A 22,479-nucleotide genomic window follows, 5' to 3' on the forward strand; every position below is an offset into this window, starting at 1 on the left:
GGTAACATAGTCAAGTACAACAGTTCATTTCATGAACATTTTTTTGAGCATTTAAAATAAAATCCGTTAAGACAACTGCATATGAGATATGACGCCAGATGGCTGATTTGAATTGCCGGCAATGCATTAGCCTGCGTGCGGATTTGTCTGAATCATGTGTTGTAATAATGAGACAGTACACAGGTAGCTCTTACAACTTCTTTATTTTGCTTTAAACATTAAAAATGAACAAACAAACGAAACTGTTTAAATAAATTTACGGCATTGTCCGCTTTGAAATAACTGAAAATAATCTTCTTCAACAGGATAGGGGCCTAGGCTACTTCTTTATTTCTCTTTAAATATAAGAAGCCTAATATAGGCCTATACATCTAAACCAGTGGTCTCCAACCCTGGTCCTGGAGTGCTACAGGGTCTGCTGGTTTTTGTTTTCCCCTTAAAATCAGCACCCAGTTGAGACCCAAGACACCAGGTGAGTTGAGTTAACTGTGTAATCAACTGCTCTAATTGATTCATGAAGTGCAGAGTCACCATGAAAACCAGCAGACCCTATAGCTCTCCATGACCAGGGTTGGAGACCACTGATCTAAACAAACATGTAAAAAAATAAATTAACAAATGAAGCAATTAAAGATTTGAATTATTTTAGTTGAAAATAATGCATTTCAGGGTTTCCCCCAGAAAAGTTGTTAGGCCCGGTGGCAAGTATTTTTTGACGGGGGCCGGCGGCCCGGTGCGGGCCGGCGGCCAAGTGTCTTTTTTGACGGCGGCCCGGCGCGGGCCAGCGACACACTGATGGCAGCATTAAGGTAGGGCCCTATAGTTTCTGTGATAACAGAATCATGGACGGAATTGAGAATTAAAAAAAGCTATAACACAGATTCCATAGGGCCCTATATTAAGTCAGTGCTAAAAGCTGACTGGAGATATGAAAATATGACTACGTAATGTGAATGTTGTTATAAATAAGTCATTTATTCAACACACATTTAAAAAAATCAACAACTATTTACAGCATAGCAGAGTCTTACAAAGAATCTGACAACAGTGTACAGTCTTGGAATGCTGTGTTTTCAACAACAACAAAAGAAATGAAATTAAATTAAAATAAATAATATCAAAGTTTTTGCACTCTACAAAAAACTTGTATTCAAGTCCTGATTGGCTACTGAATCTTACAACAAGCCTTGGATTGCTGGGCACATTTGAACAACAACAAAATAAAATAAATATTAAAGCCGCAAGCGGCGTTGGGAGGGGTCCAAGCATTGGCACAAGTGCGCCCCCTATGGAGCGATTTTTAAATGGTTTTGTCCTCATGATCATATACCTTCACCCAACATATCTACTGCATCGCCATGGATGTCTCCTAGCCGCTAGGCGTAAAGGCCTTTACTATGTCGTAACACTGAAGGCTGTTTTATACTTCTGCATAGTACACGTAAAAATGGGTCTGTGTAGACGGTTGCAGACCACGGCCGCGTTGAAGACGCATACCTCTCAAGAAATTAAAAGCGCGTAGTTAGTAACCAGTGCCCGCATACACCGTAAAGAAGATGATCGGTTGACTGCTGACATGAGGTCACTGGCATACGGCTCTGACTAACAGGTTATAATTGATTCATAAAACCGATAGGCAACGTTAAATATGCGACTAAAAGCGCTTTTGTCAGGTGAACGTCTTCGTTGCAACAAGTTACATTTAGCTGAGCATTTTTTTGGTCACTGGTGCAGTATATTGCAGGTTTGGAAATATGAATGAAGGTGTTGTCTTTTGAACTATAACGGTCAGTAACAAAATCTAATTACGTGGCCTGCGCAACCTGTGAAATATACCGCACAAATTATTTGGCCCTTTGCGAGTGTCACACACAACGGAAACTATGCAGACTACGCAAAAGTATAAAACAGCATTTAGATGGTCCGGTGTGTATGTAGAGCTGCAGTGCTTCCGCGCCGCAACTAAAATAGGCGTCAGACAGGTATTCCAATCTATTGCTCAGCTTAGCAGAGAATGCACATTTCAGAGCGCCTCAGAGACAGATAGAATGATGACATATAAATACACGTTTCAAATAATAAATACGACATTGAGAAAAAACGAAACAAAAAGCGAAATATCAACTCGCGACCTGCGTGCTACGCGCAGAGTAGCCTACCGTATTTTTTTTTAGACATTGGCAGATAAGAAGATTTTCGGTTACGTTGACCTATAAAACGCTATTCCAAAAGCAAAATCAGACATGTTGTACATCGTTAGAAAGCTTATACTCTCACCTACTGAATAAATGAATTGTCAATCAAGCCAAATTGTACTAACAAGGGCGACAACGCCGTAAGCAACAGGTGTGGCATTACGCACAGCTATTTTTGAAGGTAGCCTACCCAGGTATCACAGATGCGCGTATATTTCACAAACGGATTGTCCAAGACGATATATGATCACTCAGTCTCAAAAGGGACATTTCTACGCGTAAAACCAATGGTAAGATTGTATATTTATTCAATGTTTAGTCCCAGATATTGACTGTAGAATGACATGGTATCATTTAAAAAAACTTTTTCTCGTTTATTTCGTTTGTTTTCATAACGATTATTTCTTTTAGATGAAAATAAATGCAAACGGTTTAAATAAATTCACGGCATTGTCCGCTTTGAAATAATAACTGTCCTCTCATTGTCATGTGGAATTTTTCTAGCACGCGCAGGTTGCAAGAATATAAACACTAAATTTATAATTCCCTTTATTTTATATAAAATTCAATATTGTAATATAACCACTGTCCGTTTTTTGTAAGATTCTATAGTGATGTATTCTGGTATTGTAATGCACATTGACTGTATAAAAAAAAGAAAATCCTTTTTTGCTCGAATCAAATAATCTCAGGTCTCTGACAGATGATTTGAATCGTCGACTTTCAGGGGGCAGCCCTAAATATTTGTATATTATATTTATTTGGACGGCATGATATCTTGTCTGTATGTCTTTTTTTATTTTGTGCACTATGAACAGGTGGGTGATAAAGTTTTCCTTCGCCGTGTGCCATGAATCCCTTTTCGAGTTGCCCACAGTCCACATTTCTGGCAATTTCATATGACATTGGATAATTTTTGTATGAGTTGAGCAATGATTGAACCCCTTTGTGCAGATGCCCAGTCTGGTCAATCCTTGCCTAATTAGGGGGTGCCCTATTTAAGGCTTTATAACTCCAGGTGTGAGCCTCACAGAGACTTAGAAAATGGCTAAAATGATAAACCTTACAGGAATATGGAAGATTTGTGTAAAATTGAATGCTTTTCCACTGCTTGGAATAGCCCTTTCCAGCTCATAATTTTCCCTTCTAACAGAAGCGTCGACGGCCCACTCTTGGTGTCCAACTAGATGATAAGCGGCGGGAGATGTTAAAGCGGCACCCTTTGTCCCTTTGTGTTGACCTCAAGTGTAAAGGTAAGTGAGCTTGGAAAGGTGGGGAGGGCTAACTATAGTTTATAGTTTTCTTTGTTTTAATTCAGCCTCCACACACTTGTGAACTCCCAGTCATTTTCAGAAATTTTGTCAGAATTAGAACTTTGTGACATTTTGGTTATCAGTGTCTCATCAACATTCCTGCACTCACTGTTTCCTTTCAACATCTGCTGATATGCTGCGCTGAACAAGATCACTTACCATTCAGAGATGTAATGGTTTATTGTTGTCACCACTATATCCATCTTTCTGTCTGCTTATGTGTGTAGTTAGGTAGCAATTTATCCAGGAGAAAAGCATTAATGGCTTGGGCTTTATTGTGCAGCAGTATAAAGTGCCTATTACCATGTATTACTCCTTTAATTTAGATATTGCATATATGAACTTTTCCAGTAGCTTTGTTCCACAAAGCCTAGTAATATACAATATCAAATATACAGAAAAAAGACAATGCTGTTGTATCTCCAGTCTTTTACCATTCTTGTTTGACACAAATTAAAGCCCTCCTCTGTCATCCTCTCTGAGCACAAAGGCATTGGCTGAGCTGTTGCCTGCTAGTGGTGCAGAGTTTGCAGGTGGCAGGGTTGTGCAGTAATGACTTGCTGGGAGGCAGGCTTGCAGGCAGTCAGGCAGTGGTGGCTGAGCTTAGCTCTGCATTGCAGATGTAACTTTATCCATGGCTGGTTGTGCAGTTTCTGTCTGCTGCTGTTCTCTCCTCCATTGCTACAGCACAGACTTTGCGCCCACTAAAAATAATTTCGTTAAACTTGAATACCATATTGGCCTCTTATTTGTCCCAAGGTCAAAGGGGACTACAGCAAGTATATTTCGGTATATACTGTCACTTTTGAGAACTTGCTGCTCATCTGACTCGGTGTAAGTGAACCCCAAATCTAAAAACCACTGTTGGTATTTTCAATACCGGCATGGTTTCTTGAGGGGGTTGACGCCTTTAAAAACCGTTCCATGCTGGCGATCTGATCTCTACTTCTGATAGCTAATGATACTGATATGATGGTTAGCTAGTGAGCAAGTGCCGCTGTCTGGCCTTCCTTACCTTGCAAACAGACTGGTTATAGTAGCTAGCAGAGTGGCAGAGACAGGAAAAATGAAAAGTAAAATAAATTCAGGTTATTTCAAATCATAACGCATGACATAACATTCTGCTTATGTTGGGCTTTGAGGTCAATGCCTGAAAACCCCAAGTTTGAAAACCCCTTCACTAAATGACCCAGTATATGTGTGGTTGCTAAGTGTAACTAATGGCATGTATTTGTAAACACCTCACAGCTAGACCAATGAGGGTTTGTAGCTGGAGGGGAAGGTATCGCGTGTTCTCCCTTGGCTGGTGTGATTCAAAACCGAGATGTTAGTTATTTTTCCTCTGTTCGTAAGAACAGGGCACAATTATAATTAAGAATGCACTGGTTCCGTTGCGACGGGTTAGATATGAAGGCGCTGCTTCATATCCAGGTTAAAACTGGCCTGAAACGGATCAGTAGCATTCAGGTTACTCTCCGTTCGTAAACGGGGCTATGCTGTCATCAGAGATATATCCGATCTGTCGCCGGACTGTCAATATCCTAATGGGAGCATCAGAATATTCACAAATGCGCGGAACAACACAACAGACATATCCGTGACCACAGCAAGAAAGCGTAACAGTTACTATGTTTTACTCTCGTGTTAATCTGACTCCATATTACATCATAATTTAAAATTTGGCTTTAACTATACGTGGAACTTGGGAGTTGTTACACTCGACTCTATCTTGTGCCATCATTCCTCAATATATGCTCCCGGGTTTAGCATTATTGTTAAATCTCAGTTCGGCGAGGAATCCAGAGGGTAGGAGGCTGACCACCATAATACATGCCTTCCATGCCTGGCTTACATGGATAGTGCATCGACAGTTATGAGCCCAGGACGGTGAGTATCTATCGGGCTCCTTAAGGCGAATTTGGGGAGAACCAGCGTACTACGCCCATGGGTCCTCTTATGCCAAACAACACCAGAACCGATACCACCAATCCCTTAGCGAGCAGATCGTGGTCACCTATTTAACTTGAAGACCCCACTAAAGACGTTTACTGTACTAGACCCCTGATCAGTAGGTCCTAGTCATAATTGCCCCCCTGAGTATTTAAACGGAATTTCGGCTGAAAAGAAGATAAAATGGATTAGAGTCATGAAGACCACGCAAGTTAAAATCAGAAGAATTTATTTAACAGGCAGGTAGGTTGTTATCTTTAAATTCAAATCAATTATAAGGTTTAAAAAACATAAATACAGAGTAAAAGAGTTCTTATCCAGCCTGTTTAGCTACACACAGAACACGGATTATGCGCAGTGCGGGAAGTCGATTGCGATCTTCCCCGATTGCTTTGTCTCCCTTCCTTTTAAGCCAAATCCCGCGTTTGGTCTAGGCGGCATTACCATAAATTAACCTGGCCGAATCATAAATCTCGAATTTCGGCCCCCACCGGTTGGGGGTTGCTGTTAAAACAATCAGTGGGGAAATGGGGAAAAGGAGATGATTACCAGAGAGGACATTCCATTGTGTTAGTTTTTCCCTGAGTTACTGAAACTATGTTTTTTCTAATTCTATTTGGTATGAAACATATTTCATTCAATGGCTTGAATTATGGAGAACATGTACATACCAAACATGCCAAGTGGATGTAATATTATGGTGCAGTTGTCATGAAAATACCCTTTTGTTTAACCATTGTACATGCAATCCATGTTATTATTACATAAGGCATAATACAATAATACAATGAAAACATGTGCATGGTTTGTAAGGTTTTCCGGGATTTGTAAATAAGATATACAGATGGTTTATAGTCCAGATCCAGAAAAGAAATACAAAGTGTAATATCCGAGGGGCCCAAATGAGGGCGCAGTGGTACTGTCCCGCGCAGTTGCCCCCACCAGGTGCCGGTCGTTTCACCCTTTATGACCCCAAAACACCCACACCCACACCCACACCCACACCCACAACCACAGACAAAGAGACTAGTTCCCCTTATCTTGGTTGTGTCCAGGTGGTAACATTCCAGAGAGCCAAATGGCCTGCCCATTCAGAGGAAGTCCGAGTGACTTATTGTTTTACCACAAGGCTCTCGGGTCCTTTGAAGTACACGCTGCGTCCCAGCATGCTGGCTCGTTCAAATGTCAGCCTTTTCTGGGTCCCAGTTTAATTTCCCTCTTACATATTTTTTTCTCCACCATTAGATGGCAGTGTACTGCACCTGTTCTTCTATTATCTGATGAACCTCAACATCATGACTGTAAAGGTCAAGGTGTCAACTGCCACTGACCTGACTGGGGCCATTAGTGCTGGGTGAGTGACTGAGTGCGCAGGTGCATTGATCTGAGATGTTTTCTGGATGTGAATATGTGATCTTAAACATGTATGTGTTTGTGTTGTATACTGTGTGGTAATGCACAGGTATGGTATGTGAGATGTATGGTTTTGTGAGATGCTTTTTCTCTGTTTTACACTGAGTGAGTTGTTTGGTGTGTGCTGAATCCCAGAGCTTTGGCTTCCGCCTGCTCAAGACGTGCTGTAGTGTGTGCTTATTGTCCTCACAAAGGTGTTTGCCTCTCCAGGGAGCTGTTGAACCCCGAGATGCTGCTCAATTGCTTGTATGCCAATGACCAGGGAGTAGAGACACCCAACCCAGCTAACCGCTACCAGTTTGATAAAGTTGGGTAAGGAGGCACTTCGGAGGTCCATAAAATAAGTCAACCGGATATTCTGTGTAACAGTTTAAAATATGATGATTGAGGATAGAAAGACAGGTTGTATCTTTCAGATTATATCTTCAATGTTCACACTGCATCATAAAACATTTTGAATTTTTTAATGATGCAGGTCCATAAACATGTGCTTTTCAAGAATGTTGGACCTCCTGAACAACCTGTGTACATACACGTATTCTCATGTAAGGGTCTGCTGGAATGAACTTGTTATTCATCCCTCTCGCCCTGTGTGTCGTTTGTAGAATCACCACATTTGGGGACTACATGTCTGAGCTTGGGCACCCCTACATTTGGGTGCAGAACCTGGGGGGAGTACAATTTCCCAGTGAGAGACCTGAGGTAAAGAAGGATGACACCAGATTATAATATGTTCTCTTGTTGCAAGCCGGACTTGAAAGTGATGCTAATTGCATTTACCTGTTCCTTGAGGGAAAAAATACATTTTTATGATCTAGTGTAGGTTGTAGTTGTACAGTGCCATCCAAAAGAATGAGTTCATTTGTTTGTTTTTTTCTTTGTTTGTTTTTTTGGACAAATTAAGTAAATACAAAAATAACAAATTTCACTCTACCATTACCCTACTTTTGGCAGTGCAAGTCATTTCATTTTTGTGAAGAACAGAAGTGACAAAGGCCCACAATGCCATGTAACCATGTGTGTGCCTGCAGTCTGTCCCAGGAGGCAGCTCTCTGAGTGCCAGTCACATGGAGACCACCATGAAGCTCCTAAGAGGTCGTCTCCAGTCACGCCTAGCCCTGCACAAGCAATTCTCCTCCCTGGGTGAGGTCTCAACATAACACCCATTTCCCATTTCCTCCATCTTTTCCAGCCTGTGGGCCTAGGACTCATAAGCCGCGTTTCCAACAAAAGTACCCAGAACTTTTAGTCCCAGGAACTACTTTTCAAGGAACTGAAAGGTTCCCTCAGCCCATTGTTGTCTGCGTTTCCACCGCGGTCTAAAGTCCCGCGAAGATTAGGCAAATTAGCCCACTGACGTATGAAAAAGCGACGTTGTCGTCGGTCCATCTGTCCTATGATTTCTTCTGTAACCCCATACTACCACCGAAGTAGCCTACATTATTTTCTAATAACCGAGACAGCCCGGAGGGGTTTATTCCACTTATATACAACGGGTTACCAACAATGACTATATATGGTTACTTTTGTATTTATTGATTTTTATCGATTTAATCACCTGGAATTGAAATATTCTTCTGCGGCCGTTTGGGCATATTTTACCGTTGTCAAGCAAAACTGTCGTTGGTAGTTTAACTTGGACCGTTGTTATGCAACAAATAGGATACAACAGGCCAATAGTCAGATTGTAACTGTTTTATATATCCTCTCAAACACATTCATTATGTTTTTATGCGAACATTCACTTTCATGTCTTGACATCCGAGGCGACAGAATGCATTCACATTTCCAATATAACTGGCAACAACAGCAGAAAACATGCACACGTTGTAAACAATTTGCTGTTTGATTACTTTCTCATCGTGAATTCCATATAGGCTAATCGCAAAATGACAAGAATAGAACGAAAACTCGGACTTGCGTGAAAATTTAAATTAGCAGTGGTACAGCCACCGTTTACTTTCCTTCGAAGTTACTGCTAGCCGAGCAGCGAAGTGTGCCCTCCAGATGCGAACCATGCACCATAAATTAGTCCATAGTCTTCCTGGTCTTTTTGTGGAATTGAAGAATGGCAGAGCAAAATTACGGCAGTCTGAAAATGCTAAAGGGACGATTACTAGAATTAACCTGTTATTTTACCCTGACAAAAAGTGCGGAAGGTGATTTCCAGTTTGCTTTTACTGTATCACCAATGTGAATTACGCAGAACTACCGCATACCTCACATAATTGTATCAAACGTTTTGAGTCAATTACAACGAGCTAACAAAGAAAATCTGGAAGAAAATATTCAGCAACCGAATTAATCCGTTTGAATGTTTTGGTACGTAATATACTGTCCCAGCACGAATGCTTAGCATTTTATAAAACAAATACTAAAGCAAGAAAAGAACAGAAGAGCACACATTATAATTCCAAGACGTTGGCAGGCTATAACCAAAACTAGGCAACTGCGCCGCATAACATACAAGTTTGATTTGAAGTTATTATGAAAATAAATCGGTTTGCGGCTGCAGATTTTTAAACATGGCGGTTGAAATAAAACACTGCAAGTAGTCGACCAATCAGAAATTTTCAGCGCTTGCGCCTCACCCCAAAGGTTCCGGTACTTTTGGAATGTACTACCCCCCGAGCAGGAACTTTTTTGGGGGTAAAATAAAGCCCCCGGAACTAAATTAGACCCTAGTTCCTGCGGTCGAAAAGCACTGAGTTCCTCAAAAGGTTCCTAGTTCCGGGGTAAAGTTCCTGCGGTGGAAACGCGGCTATAGTCTATCCATAGATGGAATTCTGTTTTTTGCATTTGTTGGAGAGTGCTTCATTATCTTTGACTTACAGCTTGAATCTGTCATGGGAACTCAGTGATGGGCTGCTTAGTGCCAGACCTTATTCCTTTGACCTGTAGAAAATACACACACAAATTGAGTTTTGCCTCATGCTATTAACTCTTTCTAAATTTTTCAAAAGTTTTAAAAATAGATGCCACTGTTAAATTGTGATGGAATTCAGTTACTGTGCAAGCTCATACTATTAAGACAATTTGAGAGGGCATAAATAGCAATCATCAATCTTCAGACATTTGCACACCAAAGCTATTTATTTTCTGTCCATGTTTTCGCACATTATGAAAATAATTTTAACCCATCTTATCTGAGTACTTGCACACCAAGCATGAAATGTTTAGTGCTGCGATAATCTGCCATTACTTTATTAAGATCTGAAGATCTGGTTAGATTTTTGTTATGAATAAAATAGGCTATTAAGCAGTGAGATTAATTTTTGCCATATTATTTTTGTCATGTCTGACATTTTTCAACAGTAGCAGACCAGCCGATAACATTTGTATCTCAGCACATGGAGATGTATAACGGTGACATATCTAATACAAAGAAGTTATATTACATTGAAGCATTACATCTAATCATGTGACTTGCATACATACAGATTTAGGCAATGAACAGTGTTGATGCCAAGTGAGAATAAAGACATGGGGCCTCATTTATAAAGCTCTGCATCTTTTTTGTGCTTAAGCGCTGTTTATAAATGAGGCCCATGAAGTTGAGGGAAAACATATGGCAAAAAATTTGCTACTTTTGCTGTACATGGAACTGGAGACCCAACACAGTCTGGTTTCCGTGAAATGTCAGACATTCCCAGGCCCATGCATGAATGCAAGATGAGACTTGATATCTTCAACTTTACATGTGTTCTTTTTCAGAATTATTAATGTGTGACTACCAGTACTTAGCAGTACCCCTTGTGTGCGATTTACTTTTGTAAATCACCTTTTAAAAAATTATGTACTATTTATGTAATGCCAAATGTGGCTACTGAACTAAACCGGACACCACTCTGTGGTCCGCAAGATAGAAACAGAATGTTACCTGCTGTTGAACAGGTAGAAGGAAGAAAAGACAACTCCAATACACAACAAATCTGTCTGTATGTAGTGTTAGCATTTCAGCAACAGAATTTTGTATGTATATACAGAAAATGCATATACATCAACAATATACAAAACAATAATGATGAATTCATCATGGTGATCATGCTCTACATTACCGAGGACCCTAAGAGAAATACAATAAGCTCCATAATGTTTGGGACAAAGACATATTTTTTTATTGATTTGGTACCCTCAGCTTTTATTAAAGGGTATTTATTTTTGCTTCACCATTTGGAAATTCCAGCACCTTTTATCCATAGCCTACCCCCCCCCCCCCCCCCCCTTCCCCCCAATTTCAGTGCACTATAATGTTTGGGACCAGTGGCTTCACAGGTACTTCTTATTAGTCAGGAGTGTTCATTTGCAGTTATAAGAAAGCTTTCAGTATCTAGTCTTGATTTTAGGCTTTTGATTGCCTTTGGTGTCAACATGACTTACTGCCATTTGTCAACATTTGTGGACCAGAGTTGGAAGCTATTAGTCATATTGGTAGATGTTGGCCAAACTTAAGGCTTACTAAAATCAACTGCTTGGACCATCATTAAGAAGAAAGAGAGCCCTGGTGGGCTTAGTAATTGCAAATGACCTAGTAGGCCAAGGAAGACCTCTACAGTTTATGACTGCAGAATTCTCACCATAAGGAAGAAAAACCAGACACCTGCAATACAGGGATTACACTGCAAGCCACTGGTTTGCCACAAAAACAGGATGTCCATGTCACAGTTTGCTAATAAGTACTTAAAAGAGCATGCATTCCTGTTCTTCTGGACAGATGAGACCAGTATTTTATCAGTGTTTAACCTTACAAAATGTAAAAGATGGAACTGTACATATGGCTGTTGAATGCTCGGACAACAGAAAAAAGAGGGAATGCCACTAATTTAGATGGCATGGGTACAAATAAACTGGCATGTCTGAGTTTGCCATCCTCCCATGCAAAGACACGTACGGGCATTTAGGCTACTGTCTGTTAGAGACTACCCTTGTCCATAATCCAAATTCAACCCCTAACTCGTAGTAGTTCCCCTGGAGTGCCTTCAGTATTTTAACTTGCTGACATCACATCGAGGGCTGCTCACAAAGTTTGTACAAAGAACTCTGGGATACCCCCTTCAGTATGAAGCCTACATTGTTGCTGGCTCAGTCATTTCTGTTGTCGATCACAGAAATATTATGACTATTATGAAAAAGTATTTGCTTTCCAGGAAAGTATATTATTTGGGAAAGGATTTGGTTTGCCATTAAAATAATTTAAATAAATGAAATATGAAGTAATTCATGTGTAAATGTATTTGAAAGTACTTCAACTATGTATTTAACTACAGTTTGAAATACAAATACGTATTTGTATTTGACCCAGGTCTGGTATTTGGTAAATTGTGCTAATCTTATAATGCAATGTAATCCACTCTGCATAACAAATGTCTGTTAATGAGACTAAAAGATGCTGCATTTTTAGAGCACAGCATTGTGCCGGTGTCCTGTGAATGCCAGCACCTTTTCCCTGCAAAAGTGGTTTCACGCCTGGCCCAGTGGACAACTATAAACTACCAAGAGTATGCGGTATGTACTCCTCTGAGCATGCATGAGCTTGGAAATTCTTGGAGAAAATGTAGATGAGTTGTTTACTACAGATGGGAAATAAAGGCTTTTCATTTTTGGTTGATTAAAAAATAAGATTTTCCTGACAGTTTATGAGTCTGTGTGTTCTGTCAGTGATGTCCTGTGTATTTCAAAATGTTAAAATAGTAGAGGTTTCTTGTTGGGCTGTCCTAAGGCAATGTGAGGGTTGCATAGACACAAACGAATTAATTTAGGCATGTCAGATCTGATAAGGAAAGATGCATTTGTGTTTGTGCTTGCATTTAACTGAGCAAAACATCAGAACATATTCTATGTATTTCAATACATTTTGGCTTAATGGGGGCAAAGCTTAATTGGAAGAAATTTCATTCATGAAAAATGGGTGGGAGAGTAATGCATTTTGATGAAGATGTATTTCAGTTAATAAAATTACAAGTAGGCTACACCCTACGCTAGATGAGCATTGATTATATTTACAGATTTGATTTACAGACATTTACGTACTACTTGGGAAGAGTGTTTTTAGGCGTACCACACTGAATTATTGCTGGTGTTTTGACTGTGGCTTGAGGTATGACTGCTAATGCAGAAAAACCCCTTCTATAGCTCTAGAATGTTTGGGACAGACATATTTTTTCTTGATTTGGCTCTGTAGTCCTCAATTTTAGGTTTGTATTCAAACGTGGTTAGAGTGCATATGCTCAGCTTTCAATTAAGGATAGTTCTGTACATTTTGTTTTCAGCATGTTGAAATTACAGCACTTTTTATCGATACAGCCCCCTAACAGACTCCAAAGCTTAGAATCAAGACTTGACATTGAAAGCTGTCTTAAGCCTGCTCTCAATTCAACACACCAGGCTAATCAAAAAGTTTGCTGTAATTTCTGCGTTGTAAAGCCAAAATGTGTGTGTGTGTGTGTGTGTGTATATCCATATATATATATATATATATATATTTGTGGACACCTGTCATGCTACATCTTATTCAATATTATGGGCATTAATATGGAGTTGGTCCATTCTTTGCTGCTGTAACAACCTCCACTCTCCTGGGAAGGCTTTATACTACATGTTTGAGCATTGCTGCAGAGATTTGTTTCCATTCAGCCAGAAGAACATTAGTGAGGTTAGGCACCGATTGGGCATTAATATTTTCCTTCACCGAAACAACACTGCCTAGCCCAAACCATGAGAAACAGTCCCAGATTAAGGGGTGTCCAGATACTTTTGGTCATATAGTGTACATACATACATGCATACATACATATGTATACACTGTATGCATACATACATATATATATGTAACATGCAAATACACTGTCTGGCCAAAAAACAAAGTCGCACACTAATATTTCGTGTGACTGCCTTTAGCTTTGATTACGGCGTGCATTCGTTGTGGCATTGTTTCAACAACTTTATGCAACATTTATCACAACATTTATTTCCATCCAGAATTGCATTATCTTGTATTGACGACGGGAGAGTCGAACCACTCCGTAAAGTCTTCTCCAGCACATCCCAAAGACTTTCAATGGGGGTTAAGGTCAGGACTCTATGGTGGCCAATTCATGTGTGAAAATGATACCTCATGCTCCCAGAACCACTCTTTCACAATTTGAGCCCGATGAATTTTGGCGTTGTCGTCCTGGAATATGCCCGTGCCGTCAGGGAAGAAAAAATCCATTGATGGGATAACCTGGTTATTCAGTACATTCAGGTACTCGGCTGACTTCAATTTATTGCCGCATAACGTTGCTGAGCCTAGACCTGACCAATTGAAGCAACCCCAGATCATAACACTGCCTCCAGAGGCTTGTACAGTGGGTACTGTCCAAAAAAATCCAAACGGCGACTTTTGTTTTGGCCAGGCAGTGTATAAACTAAGATAACATTAATCAGAAAACAAAGCAAAGAAATGTTCAGCACTCAAATGCAACATTTTTTTTGATGCATTGATGCCCCATCCTGTAGTTTTGCTAGCAAATGTGTTTTTTTGTTGTTTTTTTTGTTTAAATTAATTTTGTTAGTTCAGATGTACCTACAAAATATTTTTTTGCGCCTACTATTATCAAATGCAATCCTGCATAGAAACATGGAGAAGCACTGATTTGAGGTGAAGATATGCAAATATGCAAGCATATATAAAGCTGTGTGCTGTCTGTTCTTGCAGGAGTTGCCGTTCACCCAGCATGTTGCCCTGGCTGGCCTAGCTCAGGAGACAGACATGTACTTCTTGGCTCTCATTGAAAGAGGCACAGGTGAGGGACACATTCTTGGCAGTAATGCTTGAGCAGTTGTTGAAGTTACCAGGGTAACATTGCATTTCACCCCCTCTCTCATACAGCTCGACTTCAGGCTGCTGTGGTGCTGAACCCTCGCTACCCTGAGGTCACCCCCCTCTTCGCCCTCTCCCTCAACTGGAAAGGGGAACGCAGTAGCAGGACAGACGATAACCTACGGGTAAGACCCCAAATCCACAGCACGTATATGAGCCAACCTTTTTATTAATGCATTGCACTTTAAATAACCTTATTCTGGTGCTAGTTTAATTGAGCTTTCCAATGTGTTTTCTCCAGGCTATGGAGAGTGAAGTCAATGTGTTCCGATCAGAACTGCAAGGGCCCCGTCCTGGCTACCAGCTGTTGACCAATCAGCTGCAGCGTCTGTGTCTGTGTCTGGACGTCTATCTGGAGACTGAAAGTCAGGACGAAAGTGTGGAGGGGCCCCGGGAGTTCCCACGTGAAAAGATGTGTCTACGGACTGTGAGGTCAGTTTCATTAATCATATAATTGTATCAGTGCACAATAACAAAATTACTTTGCTTGTCAGCTGGACTTCCCTTTTCCCACTTTCAAAAGTGGTGTGGGAGAAGTTGCACAGTCTACACACACACTCAGCAATTGTTAAACTCATACTGGCTTGGTGGGTTTCAGTTAAAAATAGGACTACAAATAGCTTTATTTTGCATAGTCTGGTGAGCTCTGAAAAAAATCCTGTAGAACTCTTTCATCCCTATATCCAGTCTCTTGTTTTTAGAGTCTCCAGACCCCTCTGTATTTTTAGTCTCCATTCTCTCTATTCCTTTAATTCCAGTGACTTTTGTTTTTCTTTATTTCAGGGGTCCGAATCGCCTGAAGCCCTTCAAATATAACTATCCCCAGGGATTCTTCAGTCACCGCTGAGCATGAAGTCCCAGGCTGAGGGGATGACCCTGTCACTGTCTTTAGACACTGTACTTTCTAAATGCTTTCAGGCCTTTTTTTAACCTGCACAGGATAATGTCTATGTAGATAGGACAATAAAATAGGTTTTGTTCAAATGCTTTGAAGACTTTTTTATGAGAAGGTGTTCAAAACTGAATGGTAAAGCTATGAAATTCTGCATCCCACACTGCAGTATCCTTCCGTCCCATTTATCTCAGTGCCAAGGAGACCAACAGCAGCAACTATTAATAGTCTGCACTGCACCAGGGCTGATGAGCTTTCTGTTGTACCTCAGCACCATTGCACGCTGAGTCATTGAAACTTAGCCTTCCAGAAAGAAATGAGGAAATGCACATCCAATTCCCCTCAGTCCCCAAAGACCAAGCTCGCCTGCCTTGGTCACAGTCAGTCTGTAGCTGTTAGCCTATTTATTCAGATAGACAGTGTTTCTAACAAACATGCACATACTTGTCTTTTCGTTTATACCTCACAAACACTCAATGCTGAATTGCAAGTATATCAAATACTTTTGCATAGACTTTAAAGACAAAGAAGAGGGCTTCAGTGTGGCTCATTTGGGTAAGGCCAATGTGCACCAAACCTAGCTGCCTATGATTTTTTGCTGGGATTATGCAAAATGGCATTCTTCAGGGATTTTGAGCCAGTACTCTACCCTGCTGTATTTTTTCATTTTTCTCATTTGAGATTAAATATTAGCTTCACGGTATGTTTTAAATGGTTATATGAATATTATGAGCTATCAATACTGGCATCCATTGACTAAGAAGCTGTGGACAAAGCTGTACACAAGACTCCCGGTGGTTCCTTCAACAATGCGCCTCTATCAGATGATCACTCTCACACCAGGAAAGGTCATCTACAGAGATGTCAGCTGTCTCTGCTCAACTAAGCAGATTCTTGTATGTACATGTCACAGCACTCAAAGGTTTGAATTTGATGTCCAGGCTATCCTTTCTGCTACCACCATATCTGATGTTCAGCCCATCCTTTCTGACACCACCGAAGAGCAACATGCGCAGAAAACAGATGAAATCAAATGGGAAAGCAAAGAGATCATTGGACAGTGGTGTGTCATCAGATATGATGACATTTATCCTGGGTCCATTGTCGAGGTCAATAAGATGCACGTAAAAGTCACATGCATGCACAAAGTGAGCAGAAATCGTTTCTGGTCAAACTAAAAATATTTCTTTGACGATGTCCTCAGAATCATCCCACAACCAACCCAAGTGATGGGATGTCATGTAGAAATTGACAAAGCAATATGGGCAGACATTGCTAATGATTGATTTGCATGTCCAGAGTGTGAGGGAGCTGGTATAGTGAAGCATGGGGGCCGAAAGGGCTTGCCATAGAATTTTAAATTTATTTTAAAAGTTGTGTTATAAGTTTATTAAACGTATCCCTGTGCACGGTGACGTATTCACATGGGCGTGTGCACTTTTTAAAATCAGCTTGCTGTATTTCTTGCTGTATTTCTGCACCGTATCCAATTTCTCTGTTTATAGCTAATCTGAAAACTGCTTATCAGCTCGAAATGATTATGCAGCACTGTTCTCCTGTTCTGGAAACTTTTTTCATCAACTGCAAACCCTTCTACTCCCCCCGCGAGTTCGCTTCATTCATTCTGGTCGGTGTTTACATTCCACCGCAAGCCCTCGTGCAGGAGGCACAGCGTACGCTCGCCGACCAGATACTGTGTGTGGAGCGGACAAACCCGGACTCTTTCGTTATCGTCCTCGGCGACTTTAACAAAGGGAATCTCAGCCACGAACTGCCTAAATACCACCAGTTGATTAAATGCCCGACCAGAGAGGAGAACACTTTAGATCACTGCTACAGTACAATCAACCGTGCCTATCACGCCGTCCCCCACGCTGCACTGGGACACTCTGACCACATCATAGTCCACCTGATTCCTGCATACAGGCAGAAATTAAAACTCTGCAAACCTGTTGTGAGGACATCTAAGAAGTGGACCAGTGAAGCTATGGAGGATCTTCGCACGTGCTTGGACTGCACTGACTGGGATGTTTTCAGGACTGCTACCATCAGTCTGGATGAGTACACAGAGGCTGTGACATCATACATCAGCTTCTGTGAGGACAGCTGTGTACCATCACGCACCAGGGTTATCTACAACAACGACAAACCCTGGTTTACAGCTAAACTCAGACAGCTAAGGCTGGCAAAGGAGGAAGCATTTAGGAGTGGGGACAAGGACCGGTTTAAAGAGTCTAAATACAGGTTTAGCAAGGCGGTGAGAGATGCTAAACGACTGTACTCTGAGAAACTCCAACAGCAGTTCTCAGAAAACAACTCGGCCTCTGTCTGGAAGGGCCTCAGACAGATCACCAACTACAAACCGAAATCCCCCCACTCCACTAATGACTTGCGCCTGGCCAACGACCTGAATGAGTTTTACTGCCGATTTGAAAGACAATGGGACAGTCCTGACACCATCCCCCGTGAACCCATTCACCAGCTCCAGACCACCAGCTCCTCCTCCCCCATCTCAGCAGGAGCCCGGGCCTCTCTACAATCACCCACGTCAGAGGCCCCCTCCCCCTCCCCTATCACAATGACGACTCTCTCCCTCCTGGAGAGGGACGTTAACAGACTATTCAAGAGACAGAACCCCCGCAAAGCAGCTGGACCAGACTCTGTCTCTCCCTCCACCCTGAAGCACTGTGCCGATCAGCTGTCTCCGGTGTTCACAGACATTTTTAACACCTCACTGGAGACATGCCACGTACCAGCCTGCTTCAAGACCTCTACCATTATCCCCGTCCCCAAAAAAACAAGGACCGCAGGACTCAATGACTACAGACCCGTCGCCCTGACCTCTGTGGTAATGAAGTCTTTTGAGCGCCTTGTACTGTCCCACCTCAAAACCATCACGGACCCACTCCTGGACCCCCTGCAGTTCGCATACAGAGCCAACAGGTCTGTGGACGATGCTGTAAACATGGCCCTCCACTTCATCCTCCAGCACCTGGACACTGCAGGAACCTATGTCAGGATCCTGTTTGTGGACTTCAGCTCCGCCTTCAATACCATCATCCCGGCTCTACTACAGGACAAGCTCTCCCAGCTGCACGTGCCTGACTGCACCTGCAGGTGGATCACCGACTTCCTGTCTGACAGGAAGCAGCACGTGAAGCTGGGGAAACACGTCTCCGACTCCCGGACCATCAGCACCGGCTCCCCTCAAGGCTGCGTCCTTTCTCCTCTACTCTTCTCCCTGTATACCAATAGCTGCACCTCCAGTCATCAGTCAGTCAAGCTCCTGAAGTTTGCAGACGACACCACTCTCATTGGACTCATCTCTGGTGGGGATGAGTCTGCCTACAGGAGAGAGATTGAACATCTGGTGTCCTGGTGCAGCCATAACAACCTGGAGCTCAACGCCCTAAAGACAGTAGAGATGGTAGTGGACTTCAGAAGGAACGCAGCCTCACCCGCCCCCATCACCCTGCATGACTCCCCAGTCGACACTGTGGAGTCCTTCTGCTTCCTGGGCACCATCATCACCCAGGACCTCAAGTGGGAGCTGAACATCACCTCCCTCACCAAGAAGGCTCAGCAGAGGATGTACTTCCTGCGGCAGCTGAAGAAGTTCAACCTGCCAATGACAATGATGGTGCACTTCTACACTGCCATCATTGAGTCCATCCTCACCTCCTCCATCACCATCTGGTACGCTGCTGCCACTGCCAAGGACAAGGGCAGACTGCAGCGTATCATTCGCGCCGCTGAGAGGGTGATTGGCTGCAATCTGCCATCCCTCCAGGACCTGCACACCTCCAGGGCCCTGAGGCGGGCAGGAAAGATTGTGGCCGACCCCTCCCACCCTGGACACAAACTCTTGCAAACACTCCCCTCCGGCAGGAGGCTGCGGTCCATCAGGACCAAAACCTCACGTCATAAGAACAGTTTTTTCCCGACTGCAGCTGGCCTTATCAACAAGGCCCGGGACCCCCACTGATGCCACTGTCACTGTACTGTTATCCTGACCCCCACGGACACCAACAGACAGCACCTGTACTTAAAACCACTTTATCCCCTTGCACTATTGTTATTGTTTTGCACTATGTTTATGTTATGTTATGTTATGTTATGTCTGTTATGTTTTTTACTGCACTATTGTTCATTTTTTTTTTCTTACTCTATTTATCTTATCTTATTTTATGTTCACTGTTACGCACCACCTGACCAAAACAAATTCCTTGTATGTGTAAACCTACTTGGCAATAAACCCGATTCTGATTGTGATTCTGATTCTGAAAAACCTTGGACCTTATAAAGTTAGTACTCTATTTTATCAACCTATTATCATTTGTAGTTAGTTTGTGTTTTAATTTCGGTGGAGTCACGAAAATGAACGGGGAACCGGAAAACCTGGAGGAATGGCGCTGCCATTTACCGTCAACAGGGTTATCTAATGTTGCTTGTGTTCATGCTGTGCAAATACATTACATTACATTACAGGCATTTGGCAGACGCTCTTATCCAGAGCGACGTACAACAAAGTGTATAACCATAACCAGGAACAAGTATGACGAAACCCCTAGAGAGAAGTACCGGTCCAAGTGCAGGGAACAACCGCATAGTTCAACTTGGACCCTGAAGGTTAAACTGATTAACACTAACACAACGAGAACGGCAACAACACAATCTATGGAAAAAATACAGTGGGGTAAGCTCCACAACATTACTTGTATTGTACCAAAGTGAAATATCCCTTTAAGATTTCCCTTCACTGGAACTAAGGGGCATAGCCCAAACCATGAAAAACAGCCCTAGACCATTATTCCTCCTCCACCAAACTTTACAGTTGGCACTATGCATTTGGGGAGGTAACGTTCTGGCATTCGCCAAACCCAGATTCGTCCATCAGTCTGCCAGATAGTGGGGAGCACTTCACTCCAGAGAACGCTTTTCCACTGCTCCAGAGTCCATGGTGATGTTAGGCTTGTGTGCAGCTGCTCTGCCATGCGAACCCATTTTATGAAGCTCCCAATAAACAGTTCTTGTGCTGACGTTTCTTCCAGAGGCAGTCAGAAATTTGGCAGTGAGCGTTGCAACCGAGGACAGACTATTTTTATGCGTTACACATTTTAGCACTCGGCGGTGCACCCTGTTCTGTGAACTTGTGTGGTCTACTACTTCGCGACTGAGCTGTTGTTGCTCCTGGACATTGCCACTTCACAATAACAGTACTTACAGTTGGCTGGGGCAGCTCTAGCAGGGCAGAGGTTTGATGATCTGATTTGTTGGAAAGGTGGCATCCTATGATAGTGCCACATTGGAAGTCACTTCAGTATGACCCATTCTACTGCCAATGTTTGTCAATGATTTTATGCACCTGTTAGCAATGGGTGTGGCTGAAGTAGCCAAACCCGTTAATTACAAGAGGTGTCCACATACTTTTGGCCATGTAACGTAACTTGCCCCATCTTGAAAATTTAGCTGCTTCACATAGTCACTCAACTTGCTTTCTGTCATCAAATTGTGCTTTGTTACGTCATTACTGTTTACAAACTTTGAAGGGGTCTATTTGTTTATATTCTGCTTTCTGCCAGCCTGTACAGACTCATTTTGACAGCTTGATTAGCGGTTTAATATTATCTGACTAGCCTATAGCCTAGTCTATTTTTTTTCTACTGTAAGCTGTTGCTTCTTCTAAGCAAGTGTGATTGTCTGCATTAACAAATAAATGCTCACATTGAGGACATAAAGATCGGTGTTGTAAAGCGTTTATTTGGTGCAATGGACTTGTGGGATACAAGTGTGTTGCATCCTAGAAAGAATAAGGTTTAACCCAAATGCTGATTGTGTGATGATTGCTGATAGCGTCATTCTTAAATATACATTCTAAACTTCTGTATTCATCACACCGGTGTGACCGTATGCTTCAGGAAACACTCTAGCGCTGTAACACCCGTGCGGCCGTACTTTTAAACACATTGTAATAATATTATTATTATTATTATTATTATTATTATTATTAATAGCTTTATTTGTATAGCACTTTTCTATACAGGTAACAAAGTGCTTCACAATAGTCAATACAAAACACAGAAACAAATAAAAATAATAAAATAACATAAAATAAAAGATCACCCAATAAACGCTTTAACATAAAATATATGTGTTAAGAAGTTAAATAAAATGGGGAACTGACTCTGCAAGCCTGATAATTTCTGGCAGATTGTTCCAAAGTCTAGGGGCTCTGACAGCAAAGGTCCTGTCGCCTTTGGTTTTCAGCCTTGACTTTGGAGTGACTAGCAACGCCTTACCCGGGGATCTCAGTCTGTGTCCTGGCTCATAGGGGGACAAAAGATCAGAAATACAGGGAGGGGCCATCCCATGTCTGGCCTTAAAAGTAATCAAAAGAATTTTAAAATCAATCCTAAGATAAACTGGCAGCCAATGCAAGGATACTAGGACAGGGGTGATATGATCACATTTTTTGGATTGAGTTAAGAGCCGAGTTGCAGCATTTTGAACTAACTGTAGGTGGTGGATTGATTTCTGACTAAGACTGGTATACAGGGAGTTACAATAGTTGAGGCGGGAGAAAATGAAAGCATGGATGAGGTTCTCCAGATCTGGGGCAGAGACGAAGAATCTAACCTTGGCTATATTTCTCAAATGATAAAAACATGATCGACTGTGTTGAAGGCTGCGCTGAGGTCCAACAGAACTAAGATGGCGCATTCACCCGCATCTTCAACCAACAGCAGGTCGTTACAGACTTTGAGCAGCTCAGTCTCAGTACTGTGGAGGGATCGAAAGCCAGATTGGAATATTTCGAATAGGTAGTTGTCACTCAAATGCGCCACTAATTGTTTA

At 42.0% G+C, this 22,479-nt stretch overlaps 1 protein-coding gene across 3 annotated transcripts in view; it reads left to right on the forward strand.

The window, feature by feature from the left end:
* The window catches only part of thoc5 (THO complex 5), a 40,401-nt gene extending 24,682 nt beyond the window's left edge, over nt 1-15,719 (forward strand). For all 3 annotated transcript variants that reach the window (XM_035378460.1, XM_035378458.1, XM_035378459.1), the window contains exons 11-20: nt 3,349-3,448; nt 6,704-6,812; nt 7,082-7,183; nt 7,477-7,573; nt 7,903-8,014; nt 12,273-12,376; nt 14,568-14,655; nt 14,742-14,857; nt 14,974-15,164; nt 15,516-15,719. In XM_035378460.1, coding sequence (XP_035234351.1) covers nt 3,349-3,448; nt 6,704-6,812; nt 7,082-7,183; nt 7,477-7,573; nt 7,903-8,014; nt 12,273-12,376; nt 14,568-14,655; nt 14,742-14,857; nt 14,974-15,164; nt 15,516-15,579 — 1,083 coding nt within the window. In that variant the 3' untranslated portion in view covers nt 15,580-15,719. The remainder of the gene's footprint in view (nt 1-3,348; nt 3,449-6,703; nt 6,813-7,081; nt 7,184-7,476; nt 7,574-7,902; nt 8,015-12,272; nt 12,377-14,567; nt 14,656-14,741; nt 14,858-14,973; nt 15,165-15,515) is intronic.
* The last annotated feature ends 6,760 nt before the right edge of the window (nt 15,720-22,479 follow it).

The sequence above is a fragment of the Anguilla anguilla genome, chromosome 10 (assembly GCF_013347855.1).
Source record: "Anguilla anguilla isolate fAngAng1 chromosome 10, fAngAng1.pri, whole genome shotgun sequence".
In the NCBI taxonomy this organism is placed as follows: domain Eukaryota; kingdom Metazoa; phylum Chordata; class Actinopteri; order Anguilliformes; family Anguillidae; genus Anguilla; species Anguilla anguilla.